General features: G+C 44.9%; 1 protein-coding gene across 4 annotated transcripts in view; it reads right to left on the minus strand.

Moving 5' to 3' along the window:
• The window catches only part of PPP6R3 (protein phosphatase 6 regulatory subunit 3), a 101821-nt gene that overhangs the window by 65463 nt on the left and 12986 nt on the right, over positions 1-23372 (minus strand). For 3 of the 4 annotated variants that reach the window (XM_040409548.1, XM_040409547.1, XM_040409545.1), the window contains exons 2-3: positions 7786-7902; positions 4729-4861 (exon numbers count right to left, since the gene is read on the minus strand). In XM_040409548.1, the coding sequence (XP_040265482.1) occupies positions 4729-4740 (12 nt within the window). In that variant the 5' untranslated portion in view covers positions 4741-4861; positions 7786-7902. The remainder of the gene's footprint in view (positions 1-4728; positions 4862-7785; positions 7903-23372) is intronic. The other variant, XM_040409546.1, reaches the window with a different exon arrangement.

The following is a 23372-nucleotide window of genomic DNA, read 5'->3' on the forward strand; positions in this document are numbered from 1 at the left end:
AATAGACTTCGGATGAAACATCTGAAGTCGATTCGCATAAAACTTCATTAGAATACAGTATTAGAATGTATTGGCTCCTATGAGCCAAAGTTAATACTTTGCGAAGCCTCACGGGACTTCGGGTAATAACACCGAATGTTTTCATCAGTGTGCAGGGAGAAGCAGCAGTGACTGTGCGGGGACCAGGAGCGGCCCGGCACATGGCGGAAGATGTTTCAGAAATCGGATAACCCCTTTAATACCGACTTAAAAAACTTTTACCGAACTCAGGCTTGGTTCCAAGGTACCACTTGGAACCGAAACAGTGTGGTAAAAGGTTTTTAATAGTAGAAATTAATTTCTGAAGTTATTACACAAAGTCCCACGAGACTTCGCGAAGTAATAACTTCGGCTTATAGGAGCCAATACATTCTAATACTGTACGGAGTGCTCGCTCTGTACAGTATTCTAACGAAGTTTTATGCGAATCAACTTCGGATGTTTCATCTGAAGTCAATTCACTCATCCCTAGTCATCAATATTGAACTCCTGGAAAACCCCTTTAATAAGCAGGAGTATAAACTAAAGGTGCATTTACACTGTGCCGATGAGCAGACAACTATAGGGAAGGCAGCGCTCCCTCCCGATAATGCCTGCTCGGCAGTGGAGGAAAGACCAGCACTTACATGCAGCAATCACCTCCACTGTATGAGGATGAGTGATGGTTACCGTTATCACTCATTCTCAGACAGATTCATTGTTTCTGGACAGCAGATCACCATTCACACAGTATGATCTGCTGCCCAGAAACAATAATTGAAGGCGTCTGTATGAAAGATGAATTCACCCGATGTTTCGCTCATTCATCAAGTGATCTGCAGCACCTTTACACAGGCAGTTTATAAGGAACGAACATTGCTAGGAACATATGTTCCCGATAATCTGCCCGACCATGGGCGGTGTAAATGCAGCTTAAGAACTCAACGAGAGCTTTAGCAACTAAAATAAACAAGCTGGAATATAAAAAAAAAAGGAAAAAAGCATTACAAAGTCCTAAAAGAGGATATGCAGAACAAATTATCATATACAAATCTTAAAAAAAAAAAAAAAAAAAAAAAAAAGCAACTAAAACAGTCACTGACCACTTAGTAGAAGTGCAAGGGGTTGAACGTTACACATAGGACGGCAGTTTTATCAGTTATTATTGAACATTCAAATTAATGGGGTTTTCAGTCCGATAAAAAAAAATATATTTTTTTTTTTACAATGGAGCTCTGGTGAACGTGTGTAGTGAGTGTGATATGTCGGTGAGCGACGACAGTATATTTGCGCTCTGTTTCCCCGGCGCGCTGACTAGCTACCGGGAGATGCAGCAGATTGGGCAGTGATCTCCTGCATCTCCCTGGCAGCTCCTAGAGGCAGTGATGGCAGCAGCAGCGCGCCGGGAGCGTCCTCACTGTTCAGTATTGAGCTGTAAAGACAAATTGGGGACGACTTCAGAGGAGGTTTTGTACTGAAAAAAGTCCAAAAAGACTGCATACTGCAAAAACAATCATAATCACATACAAATGTCACTGCAGGGTGCAATTCTGTCTGCAAGAAATCAAGATACCATTCCACTGCTTTTCACATGCAATAAGTAATGCGGCTGGTCACAGCAGCCAGTGATCTGCAGAAGATAGAGATCCTGCATGCAGATCACTCCCAGAAGATTGATTGTCATAAACCGAGTAGGGACTGTGCCTATGTGGTCTGCTGGACTGAAGGAGAACATTCCTGTTTGTAAAGGAAGTGATATATATATCCCATTAGCTTTGATAGAGGTGACCACAGATAGTGCCACGAAACCAACCTGCTTCAATTCCACATTTTTATCAAAAACTGAGAATAGACATAGGAAACAAAGAAAACCATACAGGTCTATAATATAGCTATGACTGCCCCACTGATTAAAAAAAAAAAAAAAAAGGACATTTGAGTGTTCAATCCACTGTATCCCCCACTGCCGATATGACCCCTTCAGATTTGTGTAAGTGAAATCTGCAAATAAGCAGCTGGATGTTTCCCACATCAGTAACCTTTGGCTGTAAACCCTTCCTGACCTCTTCCCTGTCCTGTTGATCGACTAGAGCTAGTGCCTGCACAGTGCCCTCCGCTGCAGTGCACAAAGGGATAAAGGGGTTTTCTGAGATTTTTCTACTGATGATCTGTCCTCTGGATAGGTCATCAGTATCTGATCAAAACCAGGGACCCCTGCTGAAAAGCTGTTTGAGAAGGCACCACCGCTCTCAGCAGCACCAGCACCTTCTCTCAGCTTACCAAGCACAGCGCCGGACACGGTATAGTGGTTGTGCTTGGTATTGCAGCTCAGCCTCAGCACATGGCCTAGGCTAAGCTGGAAAAGGCAGTGGTACTACTGCGAGTGCCGATGCCTATTCAAACAGCTGATGGGTTGAAGTCCCAGATGTCGGACCCCACCAATCAGATACTGGTAACCTATCCAGAGGATAGGTAATCAGTAGAAAAGTCTGAGTAAGGCCTCATGCACACGACCGTTGTGTGCATCCGCGGCCGTTGTTCCGTTTTCCGTTATTTTTCACGGACCCATTGACTTTCAATGGGTCAGTGGAAAAATCGGAAGATGCACCGTTTGGCTTCCGCGTCCGTGATCCGTTTTTCCAGTCCGTGAAAAAAATATGACCTGTCCTATTTTTTTCACGGACAACGGTTCACGGACCCATTCAAGTCAATGGGTCCGTGAAAAATCACGGATGCACACAAGATAGTCATCCGCGTCCGTGATCCGTGTCCGTGATCCGTGTCCGTTTTTCCTATCATTTTCAATGCAAACTTGACTTAGTTTTTTTTTTCACTTTTCATGTCCGTGGATCCTACAAAAATCAAGGAAGACCCACGGAAGAAAAAACGGTCACGGATCACGGAACAACGGAAATCCGTTTTGCGGACTGCAAAAAAAAAACGGTCGTGTGCATGAGGCCTAACTTAAATGACCATGCTCCCATCTCTGCCACACTTTAGGCCAAAACGGCTAAGGGTCCATTCACACGTCCGTTTTTTCTTTCCTGATCTGTTCCGTTTTTTGCGGAACAGATCTGGACCAGAACTGGACCCATTCATTTTCAATGGGCCCTGGAAAAAATCGGACAGCACAATGTGTGCTGTCCGTTTCAGTTGTTCCGTTCCGCATGTCCGTTTAAATATAAAACGTCCTATTTTCCGCAAAATTCGGATCCTGGTACAATACAAAGTCAATGGATCCGCAAAAAACGGAAGACATTCGGATGTCATTACGCATGTCATCCGTTTTATGCGGATTCCGTTCCTGGAAATTACATTTTAATTTTTTTATTTTTTTTTCAAAGAAATCCAAACAACTTTATTTGCTTATCGAAATTTATACATGTTTCTGTTTTTTGCGGATCCGCAAAAAACGGATGACATACGAAAACATTTTCAGGAACAACGGATCCGCAAATAACGGACCGAAAATGGGGATATAGAAAAATACTGACGTGTGAATGTAGCCTAAGGGTGGGTTCACATCATGTTTTTGCCATCAGCTTAACGTATATGTTATATATAGACACATGCACACACTGTACAGTATCAGTCTGAGGCACCCTGTATAATGTATATGTTTACATTAAACATGGTAAAAACATGATGTGAACCCAACACGTGCGACTGCAGTGTCGACATCCTGTATACTGCACATAATTCACACTGACCCCAGCATTCTCATGGCATACACTGCCGAGGGCAGTGACCGGCTGCAGCGATACACGGACGTCACCACTGCAGCCAAAACATTAAAATCAAGGCTGCTGCAGCCTGGCGGAGAAGACAAATTGGTGGCATGGATCAAAGAGGCCTCTAGAAGGAGAGTTTGTGTTTTTATTACTAATGTAACTGCCTCCCTGCAGTTTTCTTCGGCTTTGCTCAGCTTTCCTACAGTGTACAGCACAGATCTAATATTCTATGAATCCGTATGCTGAAAAGTGGAGCCGGCAAGAGACGAGAAGCGCTGCTGTGCCATGGTGGTTTAAATAGAAGGTTTAGGTACAGTTTACACTACAGCTCTGGAGATGGGTTAGAGCCTTTCATGACCCCAAAACCTCAAAAGCGATCATACAAAAGCAAAAATGACATCTAATCAAATAGATCACCCTATAGGAGGGGCTGCCCAGTTTTTGGTTAAAGGAGTTAAGCAGTGCCTACCATAGCTAGAAAATAACATATTGGTGACTTTCATAATGAATGTGGGTAAATGGATAGAACTGCCCGTCTACAGAATTGGATTCTTTTCCCCATCCCAATTATCAGACAAGGATATCATACAAAGCAAAAGGCATAGGTCAGGCATCCTCAAACTGAGGCCCTCCAGCTGTTGTAAATCTACAACTCCCACAATGCCCTGCTGTAGGTTGATAGCTGTAGGCTGGGAATTGTAGTTTTGCAACAGCTGGAGGGCCGCAGTTTGAGGATGCCTGGGAGGCTAGGCATCAGAAAGTAGGAAGATTACAATATGGAGGCAAAAGGTTAAGAATCTGAGCAGAGTAACATTCAGCTACGACAATGCAGTGAGTACATGAACGCCATTGACGTGCCTAAATGACAGAATGCAAACAAGTTAATCGCGTACATCTCAAATATATCATAAAATATAACGTATCGCTGTAGCATGAATGCACAAATAAAAACAAATTAAAAACGGAGAAGTGCTCGTACTGCTGCAAACATGTTACTGTGAAAGGTCAGAATGTTTCTTCGAGGCAAGATGACATTAGGGGGTTCTCATTCAACGGGGGCAGGTGAAGGCAAAGAAGATTAGTCCATCACATTCCAACTGAAAGCTGGGTCCCTTGGAATAAGGAAAAACAAGACTGAGAAAAGTATGATGAAGAATGATGAAAATATGAGATCTTTTTGTGTAGATTCACTGTGGAGCCACCACCAGTTCTGGGGAATTGTTTGTACAGTTCCTTGATACACCCTAAATCCATGATCGTGTGGGGGGTGCGCACACATCTTAAAAATACACCATGCATTTCAAGCCTTTTGTTTGTGGCTTTTTTATTTTGTAACAGTGTTTTTTTTTCCTGTCTTTTTTTGTTCCTATAAAAGGTGGCCATGGAAAAAACACCAGAAAATGCTACACATGCCATAAACCCCCAAAATAGTAAAATAAAAAGGGTGCATGTGCAAACTTTTCAATAACGAAATAAATTAAATTGGCCATTTTGACCAAGAAAAAAAAAAATAAACCACCTAATGCAATGCTGCAAAACGCTGTTTTATATAAGAGCCCTTAGGCTGGGTTCAGACCTGAGCGTCTTTGATATGCACGTTTAACGCGCGTTTTTTATGCACGTTTTTATGCAATAGTAAATGCGCGTTTGACGCGCGTTTGTGTGATTGACTGCAATGTCCTATGGCCACAAACGCGCTGTAAAACTCCCCAAAGAAGCTCAAGTACTTGTTTGAGCGTAGGGCGTTTTACAGCGCGTTTTTCAGCGCTGTAAAACGCTCAAGTGAGAACCAGGGCCATAGGGAAGCATTGGTTTTCATGTGTTGAGCGTTTTACAGCGCGTTTGAACGCGCTGTAAAACGCTCAAGTGTGAACCCAGCCTTAGGACTCACTTTCAAAATGAGCATTATCTGCTGCTTCATACGGCAGTCTGTAGACTGAGGGTACAACCGTCAAGCAATCAGTGACGCCGCACCCTAAAAGAAGCACTCCCATCTTTTTACCAGCGACTGTATTTGAGTTATCCCCTCCCTTCTGATCCTCAGCTTTGTCATGTGACCAACACGGAGTTTCCAAATAACACAGCATCTTGTGTGTGGACAGGATGCCAGTTTCTGTATGTATTCCTATGGGAGACTAAATGTCAGGAAGGACTAGAGAAGTAATAGACTTCCTTCCAATGCTGATCATGTGATACAGCTGAGGAACAGAAGGGAGGTTATAACTTGCAAATACAGTCACCAGTAAGAAGGTCATCTTCACTGCAGATTACAACTTTCCAACAGGTCAGAGAATAAGAATTTTTGTGACTGCTTCTTTATCACTAAGGCCGAGGTCACACTTTGATTTCCATCAGCAAATGGGAGCCAAAGTGTTGGTCAAAAAACACAGAACAGGTACAAATCTTTCCATTATACCTTTTCTTTGTGTAGACTCCTCCTGGCTTTGGCTCACAATCACTGACCAAATCACTGAAGTGTGAACTAGGCCTAATGCATATTCTGAAAGGGAGAACTTGCAGCAAAGCAAGTATATTAGAAAACTGCTGTGTAAACGATCAACTGGTGACAAAAGGGACTCCAAAGTGAAGCTACGCCTAAGGTGGCAGACTATCAAGATTAGATCGTTAAGGCTAGGTCTACATGACTGTCGCGCGACAATTTTTATAATGATAGTCTATGGTGTCGCACTGCGACATGCTGCGACTGACACGACAGTCGCAAAAAACCTATTCAAAATAGACTACCATTATAAAAATTGTCACGCCACATTAATGTCGCGCGACACATGATGCAGTGTAGTTGTGCCCTATGTGTCGCGCGACACAGGTCATCGTGTAGACCTAGCCTAAGAGTGTGACTCAGCACCCCTATCAATGTACCATTCGAAGTGGCCACGGCACTAGAGCAAGCACTGCACCTTATTACTGTTTACCAGGCACAGCTCTGTACTTTTAGTAGTGCTTGTACCTAGTAATACAGCTCCACACCATTCACTAGGATAAAGCTCAGGTGAGCTGTAATACCAGGAACGGCCACTGCTAAATGTATGGCGCTGTGCCTAGTCACCAATGGAAAGGATGCAGCACTCATCGCAGCACTGCAGCCCCACTAAATAGTCCTGCACAACCTCTTTACCTTATGATTTGACCCAAGGAAGCAGTGAACACAGTCACTGTAGTTGCTATACAAATAAGGCTACTTTCACACTGGCGTTTTGGTTTCCGTTTGTGAGATCCGTTCAGGGCTCTCACAAGCGGTCCAAAACGGATCAGTTTTGCCCTAATGCATTCTGAATGGAAAAGGATCCGCTCAGAATGCCTCAGTTTGCCTCTGTTCAGTCACCATTCCGCTCTGGAGGCGGACACCAAAACGCTGCCTGCAGCATTTTGCTATCCACCTGACGAAGCGGAGCCAAACGGATCCGTCCTGGCACACAATGTAAGTCAATGAGAACGGATCAGTTTTCTCTGACAATAGAAACCGGATCCGTCCCCCATTGACATTCAATGGTGTTCAAGACGAATCAGTCATGGCTATAAAATACAACCAGATCCGTTCATGATGGATGCTTGCAGTTGTATTATTGTAACGGAAGTGTTTTTGCAGATCCATGACGGATCCGCAAAAAAAACGCTAGTGTGAAAGTAGCCTAAGAATTAAGTGCAGGGAGTCCTGAGTTACATGTAAATGTTAGTCATACACAAGTATCTCAGTGTTATGTGAATGTAAACTGGTTATTGCATGATGAAATGAACACACCATGATAAGATGAGATGAGGGTTGGGTAGTAAATACCATGGAACAGTTTTATAAGCATTATCACGCATTTTCTTGGTCAGTAGTCATGATGGGAAGGGGGGGGGGGGGGGACGGGGGACTGCTGCAATATAAAAGATGAAGTTACCATACCTGTCGTTCCTTGTACATCTGTGGTTTAAAACCAATTTAATAAAACAGCAAAGAGTCTTAAAAATTCCCATTTAAGTTTGCAAACGTTTAAGGGGCCTAAAAAGAAAATGGTTACCTAACACTTACCTGTTAAAATGAGATAAAAGGTTAAGAAAATAAAACAATTCTTAGTATCTTCAGCTTCTGGCCCATTACAGGGTGTCCTGACTACATTAAAGAGAAATCTGTACAGAACTCTTCCTCCTAAAACAAAAGAAAAAAAATATAAAAATTAGATAACTTCGCACCATTTCCATACAGACTTTTTACACAAAGCTATAATCAATGGGAGAAAATGAGGCAGGTTTGTGCAATACCCATGCCACTGCTGTCCTAGCGCCGCTGTGTCGGATATTGCAGCTCAGCCCTGTTCATTTGAATGGGGCAGATCAGTAATATTAGATGCGGCCATGTAACAAAGGAGTCACCGTTTCTGCAGGCAAGCTGCCATGTCTACTGAATCAGCCATGTCATGTAAGCCAGGTGGAACACATACACATCGATGGAAAAAGCAAGGTCAATATATTCAAAAGTGTAGAAACTTATTATATGCATTTCAGCTTTCCATTCAGTTTTTAAAACCTGGGTGCAAAAGTGTCTCTGCATGTGGCCCAGGGCTCTGACCACATACTAGAGCTGGACATGAGGCACCCACCATGTACGGAGCAGGCCCAACCCCTGAGCCTGCTCTATACATTCCCTTGCAAGCAATGACATATGGACATAATGCACATGTCACTGGTTGTCCTACAACTCTACTGCTTGGGAGTTAACCATAGCACTTTAGCCGGCAGCTTACCTCAAGGGCCATCATTGTTCATTCTTTCACATCTGCTATTGGGGTACAGTCAGGCCACAACATACAATTAGGCCTCATGCACATGACCGTAGTTTTAGTCAGGTTAGGCCATGGTGTATGGCCTACTTAGAGGACCTTTCAGTAAAAACTAAAAACTAACTATATCAGTGGGCAGAGCGGCGCCCAGGGGGCCCCCTGCACTTACTAGTATGTTTGGGCGCCCCTCCGTTCGCCCGGTATAGGCTCCGGTGTCTGCGCTCCCTCTGTTGTACGGGGCAGAGTTTTTGTATTAGGGTTGTCCCAGACATACTAGTAAGTGCAGGGGGACCCCTGGGCGCCGCTCTGCCCACTGATATAGTTAGTTTTTAAACTACTGAAAGGTCCTCTAACACCAACAATCATTTTTGTGTTTCTCTGCCACTAGCAGCATACTAAACATGAAAACTGACATATCAGAACTGGTCATCCAGATTAAAATATGTGGATTGTCTCACGTGGATCACCTCTATGGCGAACCAAATGGTCACCAAGTAATCCTACAAAGCTGGTTTGGCCACCGCTTTCTTTAGTGCCAAACAACAAATTTAGTTTTTCTTTAATCCAGCACCTTTTTAAAAAAAAAAATAAATAAACATTTACTGGATTTTTCAGACTACAAGATGCACTTTTCCACCCACAAAAGTGAGGAAAAAGTGGCAGTGTCTTAGGCTAGGGCTACACGACGACGTGTTGCACGACAATTTTTATAATGGTGTCGACACCATAGACATTGGTGCGACAGGTCATAGTGTAGCCCTAGTCTTAGGCTGGGTTCACACTTGAGCGTTTTACAGCGCGTTCAAACGCGCTGTAAAACGCTCAACACATGAAAACCAATGCTTCCCTATGGCCCTGGTTCTCACTTGAGCGTTTTACAGCGCTGAAAAACGCGCTGTAAAACGCCCTACGCTCAAACAAGTACTTGAGCTTCTTTGGGGCGTTTTACAGCGCGTTTGTGGCCATAGGACATTGCAGTCAATCACACAAACGCGCGTCAAACGCGCGTTTACTATTGCAAAAAACGCGCGTCAAAAACGCGCATATCAAAGACGCTCAGGTCTGAACCCAGCCTTATAGTCCAAATGCTAATGGGAGCAGCACTGTGCTGGCTGTACTCACCCTCCCTGGTCTTCTCCCAGGTCCCGCTCTGCACTGTGTCCTGACCGCCTACAGTGTCAGGATGTATTGCACATTGGTGCGTCCTATGACCTGACGCTGTGTCACAGTGCAGCACAGGCCAGAAGAAGCAGTGCAGGGAGCAGCGAGTCCTAGGATCTGCAGCATGGTGGCGCCGTCCAGAGCAAACAAAGTTAGTTAATTTTTTTAAGGTCTGGTCTGATCTGAGGTCTGAATAGGGTCTGATCCAAGGTCTCATGAAGAATGGGGTCTGATCTGAGGTCTGATGGAAAAATATATAATTTTTTTTATTTTCCTCCTCCAAACCCTAGATGCGTCTTATAGCCCGAAAAATACTACATGGAGAAAAATAAAAACACCCTCTGCCCCCAATGAGAAATTCTTGAAGCCGCTCCCAAAGCAGATTTTTTTCCCTAGTCCATGTAAAAAATAAATCCATTTTTGCGTTAAACGTGAAAAGTTTGTTTGTGTGAATGTTACTTTTTCATCAAACCTGGTGGAGTAACTCGGTGAAGTAATGTGCATTTTAGCATCTATAGATGACCGATACACTCGCCAACACTCCGCTCTTCATAGACAGTAGGCAGCAAAGCGCTCGGCATGATGAAAAATGTCAGTTCTTAACTGCGACAGTCATCTCCAGATAGCAACGGGACTTGCACATTTCAGTTGATGTGCCGCCTGCAGCCTCCGCCACCTCCAGAGGGGTACAAGGGTAGCTACATGTGTCATCTAAACTAGCGTGTTAAGAAGTTTACTGTGCGTCATTATGTCGAATCACATGCTTTAATCACGGATCTCAGTTATGGAAAAGCATCATATGACTTATGCCAATATTTGGCCGCTGCTTATTGTTCTTGCATCATATGCTCCCGTATACTATTGATTTACTAAAAATTTAAGTATTGCCATTTTGGCTTGCACAGCTCACAAGCTGGGGGGGTAATTTATCAAGTGACCTGCACCACTTTGGAGGCATAAAGTCACAAATTATGGTGCAGGTTATTAGTGACATGGACTCCAGCAGTGATAGTATTTGTTTTGCTGACATCAAGCGCTGGCAGAGGGAAGTCCGGATTATTCACGAGCTGCCTCTATCTCCACGTACCCATCGCTGTTTACTAGTTTTGTTCTAGGTAAGTACTCCACATGTGGCAGATTTTACTGTAGAAATTTGTCACTGAAAATCAGTTCCATTCACCTGAATAGAGATTGCAGAAATCTATTTCCTTGCGCCAAAAGGATTCCATTTAAACAAATGGAAATAATTTCCATGCAATAAGCCCACGCCTCCATAACAAACTCTTGTCTGGCAGCGCTACCAGCATTAACCTGTGTAGGCGCCGCAAGGTAACTGTGTGCATGCAGCGTAACTATCAGGGTGCAAGACATGTATGGAGCGGGCTCAGCACGCACCCGATGTGTAAGGCTGGTGAACATGTTTGCCGTGCGGCGGCCAGATCTCAGTCACGCCCCCATTATTTTGAATGGGGCCGGAGCAGACTTCCCGCAGCACTCGTGTACTAGCGGCAGCATTTCTTATCAGTGAGATAAGGATTGAGCTATAATGAGTGTCTATAATGTCAGAGAGGAGCCCGTCTGCATCCTAGATGAAGGAAAAGACAAGAAAAAAAAAAAAAAGAAAAAAAGAGCATTTCAGCTCTGTACATAAAAAAGGATTCCATATTTTTAACAAAGACCAATTGAAAAAAACATTTTTTAGCTCAAAGTACGTACAGTGTAATAAAAAAATGCCCCCAAAGGTGTACATAGCCTTTTAAAGGATAACTGTCACATTTAGACCCTAATTTCAATTTTCATATATGTAGTTACTAATAACATGATATTCCAGAATCAGTTACTATTAGACTGACTTACCCCATATTTAATAAGATTCAGCCCTTAGCAACCAGTCTGCATAAAACTGCAATCTCACTATTCAGTTAAGATGGCCGCCACTGCCCTCACCCTGAGGCTAATCCTGCCTGCCCTCACTAGCCAGTAACAATAGCCCCCCAAAAGTGTCAGTAACCAGAGCCCTCCCCCCTAAAGGGTTAATCTCCTGCAGCACAGAGGGGTCCTCTTACCACATGTTGCTTTCATTTATACACTGAGCAGACGGAAGATCTCCCTTCCCTGGTCTGCGCTGCTCCAACTCTGTATTCTCCAGCTCTGCTGAGTGAGGGAGCGTCTGCCAAGCGCAGGGACAGGGAGAAGTGCACACAGCCCAGGCACTGTTATCAGCTGCTGGGGAGGACCTGGCTTTAATCATTTCCTTACAGTCCCTGGCTGTCAGTAATCTGACCCTGCACGCAGCGTCCTCCGTCCTTCAACAGATAGACGGACCATGCCTAGCAACCCTACTTTAAGCACAGGTAAAAGTAGGCAGTACAGGGAACAAAACTGTGGAATTAAGGGGTAATTGAATACACAGTGAAAAGTTGAAATAGGGCCACCAAGGTGATATTAATCACCACAATCCAATACTCCCAAAAAAAAATAATTATATATTATATATATAATAAAATTTTATATTTTATAATATATATATATATATATATATATATATATATATATATATATATATACACACACACATACATACACACACAGTTATCCTTTAAATGGCTTCTGTCACCCCACTAAACTTATTTTTTATTTATTTTTGGTTACTTTTAATCCCTATACTGCAATTTATACATACTGTAAATAATCATTTTGGTTCAGCAGATTATGTTAAAAACGTACTTTTAAAATATGCAAATTACCTTGCTACCAGCACGTAGAGCGGCTACTTGCTGGTAGCAGCCGCATCCTCCTATCCTAAAGACGCCCCCTCCGCATTGTGATCGACAGGGCCAGCGGACGGGATCTCTCTGCTGGCCCTGTTCGCATTCAAAATATGGCGCCTGCGCCGTACCTGTCTTCAGTCGGCGCACTGAGAGGCGGACGCTCGCTCGGCCGCTCCATCCTCAATGCGCCGATGACGTCACATCTACACCCGGCGCAGGCGCATTGAGAAGGGGGGCGCTCGCTCGGCGCTCCTTCCTCAATGCGCCTGCGCCGGGTGTAGATGTGACGTCATCGGCGCAGGCGCATTGAGGATGGAGCGGCTGAGCGAGCGTCCGCCTCTCAGTGCGCCTGCGTCTTTAGGATAGGAGTATGCGGCTGCTACCAGCAAGTAGCCGCCCTACTTGCTGGTAGCAAGGTAATTTGCATATTTTAAAAGTACGTTTTTAACAATCTGCTGAACCAAAATGATTAATTACAGTATGTATGCATAAATAGCAGTATAGGGATTAAAAGGAACCAAAAAAAAAATAAAAAAAATAAAAAAACAGTTTAGTGGGGTGACAGAAGCCCTTTAAGTTTCTCTAGTAGCAGAATCTGAATCTTCACTCAGTTTCGTCAGGCAGCTCAGCTGACGGCTCCTTATCGCTAACTTTATAAACACTCGCTATAGCTCAATGCGGTATAAGACTGGTTTCACACAGCCGGCACAGCCTTCCGGCATAGGATGACGGGAATCGGCCGGACACAAACCCAGCAGTATTTGTTTGGCTGATTCTCAACATATTTGTCTGCTTTCGGCAGGATCACCACCGAACCTCATTATGATCAATGGGACCAGACAACATTGCGGCAGCATCTGGCAGTGACTGAATGGAACAGCCTACCAGATCTGTAAACGCTAGTGTGAAGCTAGCCTAAATAAAAGTTTTAACCTTTTAGTAATTTAGGGAAGGTTTATTAGATGACCAGTACAAAGTAAAGATACCATTCACACAGCTAGAAAAACAGTTAACCCTTAGTGATAGAACAGCTGAATATTTTTAATAAAGATAGAAAAAAGGATTTTTAGCCTAAAATTTGTAAAATGCAATCATAACAAAATTGCCCCCAAAAGGTGTACATAGCCTTTAACAGGAAGCCAGTAAAAAAAACAAAAAAAAAAAAAAAACAGACTCAAATAGTATATTATTGCAGTCTATGGTAAAAGGATTGCATATCCCATAAAAATACTAAAAAGTTTATAAAGATAGAAGTCGCCCCTTTTCCAAGTTTACATATAAAAATAAACACAATTGGTCCAAAAATGTCCAAACTATTAAACTGAAAAATATCATGTATGGTCGCCGCAAAAAACAAGCCCTCACACAGCTCTATAGATTGGAACACAAAAAAATTAGTAAAACAAAAACTATAGCAATTTGTTATCGCATAAAAAAAAAAAAAAAGAAAAAAAATACAGCTCGTCCCACAAACACACAAGCCCCATACTTCATGTGAATGTAAAAGTAAAAAAAGTTATGGCTCTTGAAATGTGGGGAGGAAAATGAAAGTGAAAAGAATGAATAACCTATGTCCTGAAAAGGCTGAACAGTAAGTGCTCTGCAAACAGCACACTGAGGAGTGACAGGCGGCGCGTGAGGTCGGTGTGCCCGTCACTACTGCATTCTGCCAGCAGAGCGAGCAATATAAAGTTGATGACTGGGCTTTGGTGAATCAACCTTTGGATCATAGATCTGAAGTCGATATGTTCAAATACTTTGATTTTAATGCTGTTTCCATAAAGCATTAAAAAGTATGGGCTCCATGGAGCAAAAGTTCTTCTTGCCCGAGGTCAAGAGAGACTTAGTCTACTTTCACACTGGCGTTTTGGCTTTCTGTTTGAGAGATCTGTTTTGGACTGCTTGTGAGAGCCCTGAACGGATCAGTTTGCATTCTAATGCATTCTGAATAGAAAAAGGATCCGCTCAGAATGCATCAGTTTGCCTCCGTTCCCCTTTGGAGGCGGACACTGCTTGCAGCGTTTTGGCGTCCGTCTGATGAAACTGAGCCAAACGGATCCGTCCTGGCACACAATGTAAGTCAATGGGGAAGGATACATTTTCTATTGTGTCATAGAAAACGGATCTGTCCTCCATTGACTTTCAATGGTGTTCAAGACGGATCCGTCTTGGCTATGTTAAAGATTATACAAACGGATCCGTTCTAAACGGATGCAGAGGGTTGTATTATCTGAACTGATCCGTCCATGACGGATCTGCACAAAACGCCAGTGTGAGAGTAGCCTTACACACAAGATGCCCATCTAACATTCCCCCAATGTTCAGTGAAAACCACACACATTTGATCAGTGACTGATCTGGCGGAGATTAAAGGGATTTTCCGGGACTTTAATACAGACAACCCATCCTCTGGATAGGTCATCAGTATTTGATCGTTGGGGGTCCGTCCAAAGGTTGCAATAACGCCTGTACAAGCGTCAGACGTCTGTTGAGGACATTTTACTCCCTGGAAAAAGTCTAAGGCTTACCAATGGCTCGCAGTTATACTCAGCGCACACGTATGACTGCCTAGTTTCCATTAACAGAGGGCACAGTGGGTCTCTGCTTCTGTGACCAGTCCTGGCAGTCAGAAGACCCCTGATCAGCCACTTATACCCTATAAGTCTTTAGAAGGAGTTATCCCATCATAAAGAGAATGTCATCAGAAAATGCCCCATTGTTTAAATCACATTTTTAAAGAATATTTGATAGTTACTTTTAATTTTCCATGTCTATCTATAGTTAATCAAAACTAAATCCTGCAGTTTTCCTACTGACCATTAAGAAGAATAATAGGAGCTGCTTCTGGGTCTGTACAGATCACTTTACTGCAGTTACCTGCATATCTGTACACAGAGGTGATATCATTACAGGCAGGATTAGAATGACAGATAAGACAGGATCCCCCATTTGCAATAGGTGATTGTCACAGCTCCTCTATTCTCTCCTTGTACAATGACCTCTGCACAGGTCACAGAGGAGGCCTAGGAAACTCCCATAGAAGTCAGTGGGGTCCCCTCCTGACCATTGTGTCTATGGACCATGAGGCTGCCGTAAAGCAACTTTCTTAATGCTTTCTAAATGCCATCCTCAGGATAAATCATCAATACCAGTTCAGCTGAGGTCCTACACCCCAGCCAATCAGCTGCTTGAAGAGAAGACCACACTCCGTGTAAGCGCAGCCTTCCCTTCATTGTCTACCTGCTCGCTGTGGACATCGCAGCGGCGATCAGGTGTAATTACCAGTCATCCCATTCACTGCTATAGGACGGCTCTGTAGTGTACACTTGGATAGAAAGAATACGCCCCACTGAAGTGAATGGGACGGCTTGTAATTACACCTGATCACCGATGCGATGTCGACGGTGAGCATGCAAACAACGAAGGGAAGGCTGCGCTCACATGGAGCATGGCCTTCTATTCAACCAGATGATTGGTAGTGGTGCCGGGTGTCAGACGACCTCCTCCGAATCGATATTAAGATCCCGGAAAAGCCCTTTTTTTCTGTCTGTAAATTGATAGACATGCTGCAGATTTGCAAATCTGCACGGCACATTAGGTTTGCTGTTTTAGCTGCAGATTTCACCCTTTTTCAATGGACGGAGAGATCTGCTGCCAAACCGCATCAAATCTGCACCAAAATCCACAGTTAGAAATTACCGATTTTGATGCGGACATGGTGCAGGTGGTTTACAACATTTAAAGGGCTTGTCTAGTTTCATGATAGGTCATCAAAATCATATCGGTGGGGGTCCGGCTCCAAGCAACCTGCTTGATCAGCTGATTACAGTGGCTGCGGATTGTGCAAGTGCCAGGTCCTCTTGATTGCTTTCCTGCACGCTGTCTACTTTGTAATGGCGGTGCAGTGTAAGGGTCCATTCACACATCCGTGGTGTATTGCGGATCCGCAATACACCCGACCGGCACCCCCCATAGAACTGCCTATTCTTGTCCGCAATTGCGGACAAGAATCAGACATGTTCTATTTTTTGGCGGGGCCGCGCTCCGGAAATGCGGAAGCGGAGAGCACATAGTGTCCATTCCTGCCCCATTGAGAATGAACGGGTCTGCACCTGTTCCCAATATTGCGGAACGGATGCGGACTCATTTGTGGACGTGTGAATGGACCCTAACTGCAGTTCTTCATCCCATTCACTTCAATGGCAGAAGAAGCTGTCATTACACTTCACCAACCACTACAAAGTAGACAGCGTGCAGGAAAATGACGAGGACACAGCGCTCAGACAAGCATGGCAGCCCTTCAAACAGCTGGTAGGCGGTGGAGCAGGACCCCCACCTGGTGTGATATTAGGGACTTATCCTGAAAATAGGTCATAAATATCTTAAAACCGTACAACTCCTTAAAAATATAAATTGCACACAACAGATTTCTATTATGCTGAAAATCTGATCCGTCACATCGGACATCTTCAGCCACTAATGGTTTGTTTTTAGAACAGGCAAATTAAAGGGGTTTTCCAGGATTTTGGCCCGTTTTAAATAACCCCCACAGCATGCAGTACCCAATAAATGAAGCATACCTACCTGTGGCTCCATTCCACCACCTTGGCTCTGCTAGATGACCCTCCTGTCCCCAGCTTATTTACTGCTGGTTGAGATACAGACAAGTCATGCGTGCTGCTGAGACCAATGAATGGCCTCAGTGGTGACATGCCACCAAGCAGCACATTACGGCCTGGTCACATGCAACTTGGGGAAATGTGACCGCTGAGGTCAGTCATTGGCTGCAGTGATGCAAGTAACGATGTCCATACCCTGGCCAGAAACAAACACTGAACGGGGATAGGAAGATCACCAGCCAGAGCAGGTAAACCTGACCCTTTCATTAGGCAAAACTCACAAGTGGGGCTAATGGAAAAGGGTCAAAAACCTGGAAAACCACTTTAATGGCAGACCTAATGGTATTGGATTTCTTCGCCTTCTCTCTTCCATTTCTAGTTTTAAAGGTTTATGGTAGTTATCGGCCAAAAACATGCAAGATTCAATTCAAGTGAATAAGGCTACTTTCACACCTGCGTTAGGGGCGGATCCGTCTGGTGTCTTCACAGACGGATCCGCTCCTATAATGCAGACGCTTAGATCCGTTCAGAACGGATCCGTTTGCATTACCATGAACAAAAAAAATAAAAAATAAAAATTTCTTTTTTTTTTTCATGATAATGCAAACGGATCCGTTTTGACTTTACATTGAAAGTCAATGGGGGACGGATCAGTTTGAAAATTGAGCCATATGGTGTCATCTTCAAACAGATCCGTCCCCATTGACTTGCATTGTAAGTCTGGACGGATCCGTTTGCCTCCGCACAGCCAGGCGGACACCCGAACGCTGCAAGCTGCGTTCAGGGGTCCGCCTGCTGAGCGGAGGCTGAACGCTGCCAAACTGATGCATTCTGAGCGGATCCGCATCCACTCAGAATGCATTAGGACTGGACGGATCCGTTCGGGGCCGCTTGTGAGAGCCTTCAAACGGAACTCACAAGCGGAGCCCCGAACGCTAGTGTGAAAGTAGCCTAAGGATGACCTGCAGCAATGCACAATGGGCCCAAGCACAGAAATATCTGAAGGGGTCACTATAGTGCTACAGCTAATTCATTCTAGGGATACACCACAGCTTTTTATAGCAGTTTTGTCTCAACCGCTCTAATTACAGAGGTCACATGACCCACATTTGACAAAGTCTGTGGCAATTGTCACACAAATTAGGTTTGCGTCACCATTGCTCTTGTTGCACCCAAGCTCTGCTCCTTTATCACTGTCTGGCCCCATCAATACAAGCAGCCAGGGAGAAAGGAGCGGAGCTTGGGTGCAACAAGAGCAATGGCGATGCCCCAAATGCCTAACTTTCATAATAGAAAAAAGCATAACTCGGGAATGGAGGCTCGGCTAAACAAATTAAACTGTGTTAATCAGTTGACGCACAGCTATGTGTCTATGTAAAATACAACTTGTACCACAAAAATATTGGATTACACATACCGGCAATCGGTTTTCTTTGAACCTATGACAGCACCCCTGGAGAATAGGCAAGAATTTGTCTAGGGTGGGACCACAGCCTGAAGTACCTTACGACCAAAGGCAAGACCTTCATTAGAAGGTAACTGTAGTCCATAGTGCCAAAAAACATATGTGGAGAGCTCCAGGTAGCCGCTTTACAAATCTGTTCTTTAGAGGCAGAAGCTCTCTCTACCCAAGACGTGGAAATGGATCTCAGAGTGGGCCCCAAACTCCGAGGGTGGATCAATCCCCTTAGAAGAGTAGGCTAAGGAAATGGCCTGTCTAATCCACCTAGCAGTAGTGTGAGAAGAGGCTGCAGATCCCTTCACTCCCTGGAGCAAAACCAGCAGACGTGAAGAAGATCTCCAAGGTTGGGTGACCTGCAGGTATTGCAATATACATCTCTTAACGTCTAGACAGGGGTACTCCGATTCCTTTTTATTTTTAGGGGAAGCACAGAATGAAGGTAACACTATCTCCTGAGAACTGTGAAACCGTGAAGAGACTTTTGGTAAAAAAAAAAAAAAAAAAGAGGATCAGGAGAAATCAGTAGCCGATCTTCCAGGACCACCAAATAGGGAGGGTCAATAGAAAGAGCAGAAATCTCACTAACTCTTCTAGCCGAAGTAATGGCCAGAAGGAAAGCAAGTTTTAGGGCAGTCAGGTGCAGATTGTTCACCTCTGGGTTTAAAACTGGACCCTGGGACAGAAGCTCCTGAGACTCTGGCAGCACCCATGGTGTTGCTATCGACATCTTACGGAGCCAGGAAAAAAAAACACTTCTCAGCCAAAAGGGAGCTAGAACTTACATTGCAGGGCTCCAGATGGCGACCAAAATGGTCGCAAATGCGACCTAGAATTGCTAAATGGCGACAAGACTTTGTAGTCTTGTCGCCATTTGCGCCTAGACCCGCCGCTGCTCTGCCGCTTTCACAAACTGACATGACACGCGCTGCTCTCAGCGCGGCCATGTTCTCAACAACACAGGAGAAGGAGGCGGTCCCTCCCCCCTGTACTGCTGCTGCCACCACCAATGGGCTGATAGCAGGGAGGAGGAGGGGAGGGGCTATGGCCACTGCACCACCAATGAATATCGTTTATGCTTACAATACAAACGCAGGCTGCCATGCGGGTGCCGGACATATCCCATACCCGGCACCCAGCCTCTATGACTGCGCGCTGCGATCCGCCGCTATTAACCCCTCCGGTGCAGCACCTAGGGGGTTAATAGCGGCGGATCGCCTCGCGCAGTCATAGAGGCTGGGTGCCGGGTATGGGATATGTCCGGCACCCGCATGGCAGCCTGCGTTTGTATTGTAAGCATAAACGATATTCATTGGTGGTGCAGTGGCCATAGCCCCTCCCCTCCTCCTCCCTGCTATCAGCCCATTGGTGGTGGCAGCAGCAGTACAGGGGGGAGGGACCGCCTCCTTCTCCAACTGCGGGGACGCTTACGGTATATTTCCCTATCGCCGATGTTGCATGCACCGACAATGAGGAGGATGAGCGTCGGCGCCGACGATACGAGATGGATGTGTCACATTTGGCATACGTACGCCGTTACGGGGTATGCAGTTATGTCTACTGTACACAGTATGTGTGTGGCCTCATGAAAAATACATTAACCACGCGTGTGCTGGCGGAGGAGAGCGAGGGTGGCTCCTCCACAATTCATCCCAGCTGCCAAACTGTTTGGGTTCTGGGATTTACTGGCATTTCATTCAGCCAGAGTAATAGGTGCCAGCTATCCCGGGGCTCGCAGTGTACAGCAGGATGCTGCATGCGTGTGCCCTGTCTGTGTGCAGGCGTCTTTGTACCTCAATATTTATATGCGGTTCTCCGCCATGCACTGTCCATTGGTACTATACTGTCTCTACTCATGACCCATTACACATAGGGTTAATCTATACCGCCATCTGCTTCTGTGCCAGTGTGGAAAAGTACATGGGCTGTCACCCATGTGATGCCCAAGCTCGGTCCTCGCCCCGTAGGTGTCCTGTCAGTGTACACCAAGACCCGTGTTGGTCAGCGCCGGTGGCAACTTCTGATTTTGATGCACACGTATACCCAGAGCTCAGGCGCATCCCATGTGCTGCCTATAGTATGCCCCTTGTAGTGTACCCATCCACAGTATTATAAATTAGAATCATTGGTGGTGCAGTGCCCCCCCCCCCTCCCCCAAGTATTATCATTGGTGGCAGTGGCAGTTCTGATCGGAGCCCCAGCAGTGTGATCCTGGGGCTTCGATCGATTACCATGGCAGCCAGGACGCTACTGAAGCCCTGGCTGCCATGGTAAGCTCCCTGCTGTTGAGTGCACAGGGCAGCAGGAATAGTGTGAGGTCCTATTCACCCTGATAGAGCTCTATCAGGGTGAATAGGACAAGGGATGAAAGATCCCAGGTTCTAGTCCCTAAGGGGGAAATAGGTATTAAAAAAAAAAGTAAAAAACACCAAAATATTACTTTTAAATCACTCCCTTGCCCAATTTTACTTATAAAATATATAAACAATAAAAAAAATTACATAACACCACAGTGCAATTTGCCATTTTTTTGTCACCTTGTCCCGACAACAATTAGGATCGGACTGTTCTATTATGGTCCAGACGTTCCATAAAATGTGGAATCCACACAGTTTTTTTGGTGTTTTATTTTTTTCACGTGGTATCGAGTATCGCAATACTTTTTTATGGTATCGAAATCAAGTCAAAATTATAGTATCGTGACAACCCTAGGTAAGACATGTTTTTTTTATTTTTATTATACCATAGTTATATGTATTATAAATTTGGCGACAAAAATTTCAATTTGGCGACTAAATTTTTCAGGTTAGGAGCCAATGGCTCCTTGATATTTTTTTTAGTCTGGAGCCCTGCATTGGCCGCCTCCTCAGTTTTTCTTGAGGACTTTTGGTAACATTATAGTGGGGGGAAAGGCATACAGAAGGCCCTGCCTCCAAAATGGAGCCAGCGCATCCACAGCTCTCGGATGCTCCACTTTAGAAAAGGAAAAGAAGACTTCTACCTTCCCGTTTGCCCTGGTGGCAAAGAGAACCATCTCTGGACTACTCCATAATGCATCCACCTGATTGAAAACCTCCTGATCTAAGGACCACTCTCCCTGGAATAGTTGATGACGACTGAGGCAGACCGCTTTCACGTTGTCCGAACCCCTGAGATGTACTGCAGAAAGAGATAATAGAGCAGCTTCTGCCAGGATGAAAATCTGATGGGAGAGAGACATTAGGCCCTGAGCTCTTGTACCTCCCTGCCGGTTGATATAGGTCACCGCTGTTGTGTTGTCCGAATAGACCCTTACATTGCTGCCTCTGATGGGTGGGAGACTCTGTACTAAGGCCGTCCTGATTGCATCCAATTACCTGAAATTGTGCGAATGGGACAGAGATTTGCTGTCCCAAATCCCCTTTAATAGCAGGGACCCCACATGGGCTCCCCAACCGGATGAGCTCGTATCCATGGTTAAAGAGGTATTCCCATCTCCTTGATCATATTTTAATTTGTTATTGAAGCGCCTGTGATCATTTTTCTAATTATGTTCCTTTAACAAATCCCTACCTATCTTGGCAAAATTCGTTCACTCCTACCCCACTGTTGTCTTCTGGTAACCACTAGATGAGGCACACAAGCGGTGGCCGTATCAGTGGGCAGCGCCTGTGCAGAACACAGTCTTCCCCCGGCCGGGGCGCGCATCCAGTGCTCCAGACTAAAAAAAAATACCTAGTAGCCATTGGCTCCTGAACTGAAAAATTTAGTCGCCAAATCGAAACCGAATCAAAATTTTGGCATCGTGACAACTCTACGCCGATCAGATCGGCGTAGGGTTGTTTCAATACCAAAATTTTGATTCGCTTTCGTCACCATAAAAAAGTATTGCGATACTCAATACCACGCAAAAAAAAAAAAAAAAGCCGCGTGCATTTCGCATTTTATCAAACGTTCGGCCCATAATAGAACAGTCCTATCCTATTTTTTGGGGTGACATGGTGACTAAAAAATGGCGAATAGCATGGTTTTTATTTATTCATGTCTGTTACGGCACTCACTGCATAGGAGATATTTTTTAATAATTTAATAGTTTGGACTTTTCGGACGCAGTACTATGTAATATGTTTATTTATTGTTTAAATATTTTATACGTAAAATTGGGAAAGGGGGGGGATTTAAACTTAAATGGGTTCTGCACTTTCATTTAACTGATGATCATCCTCTGGATAGATCAGCTTCTGATCGGCGGGGGTCCGACACCCGGGACCCCCGCCGATCAGCTGTCCGCATGACCAGCAGAGAGACGGATCCGTCCTTGCAATGCATTTGTGAGATGGATCCACATCCGGATGCGTCTCACAAATGCTTTCAGTCACATCCAGATCAGCAGATCCGGCAGGCAGTTCAGACTAGGGTTGAGCGATATACCGGTATCACGATATACCGCGGTATTAAAAAAACGGCGATATCGCCGTTTCGTAAATACCGCGGTATTTCGTGACGTCATAGAAGCGGTCATGTACGCTGACCGCTTCTAAATCTGCGGCCGCCCGCCCCAGCATGAACCGATACGGGACATTTGCAGAGTACTTCTACTCGTGCAAATGCCCCTGATACCTGCTGGCCGCTTGCGGTGGCTCTCTCAGCAGTTCGGCCGGCGTGGGGGAGGGAAGGAATTCTGTGACTCGCATTTCCTGCACCTGACCTCTGATAGGACGCTGTGATCCGCGCAATTAACCCCTCAGGTGATCACAGCGTCCTCTCAGAGGTCGGGTGCCGGGAATGTGGGCAGTGCCCCCCTCCTCCCTCCCTCCCCAGTATTAATCATTGGAGGCCACAGGGTCGTC

Source organism: Bufo bufo, chromosome 10, assembly GCF_905171765.1.
Source record: "Bufo bufo chromosome 10, aBufBuf1.1, whole genome shotgun sequence".
Classification (NCBI taxonomy): domain Eukaryota; kingdom Metazoa; phylum Chordata; class Amphibia; order Anura; family Bufonidae; genus Bufo; species Bufo bufo.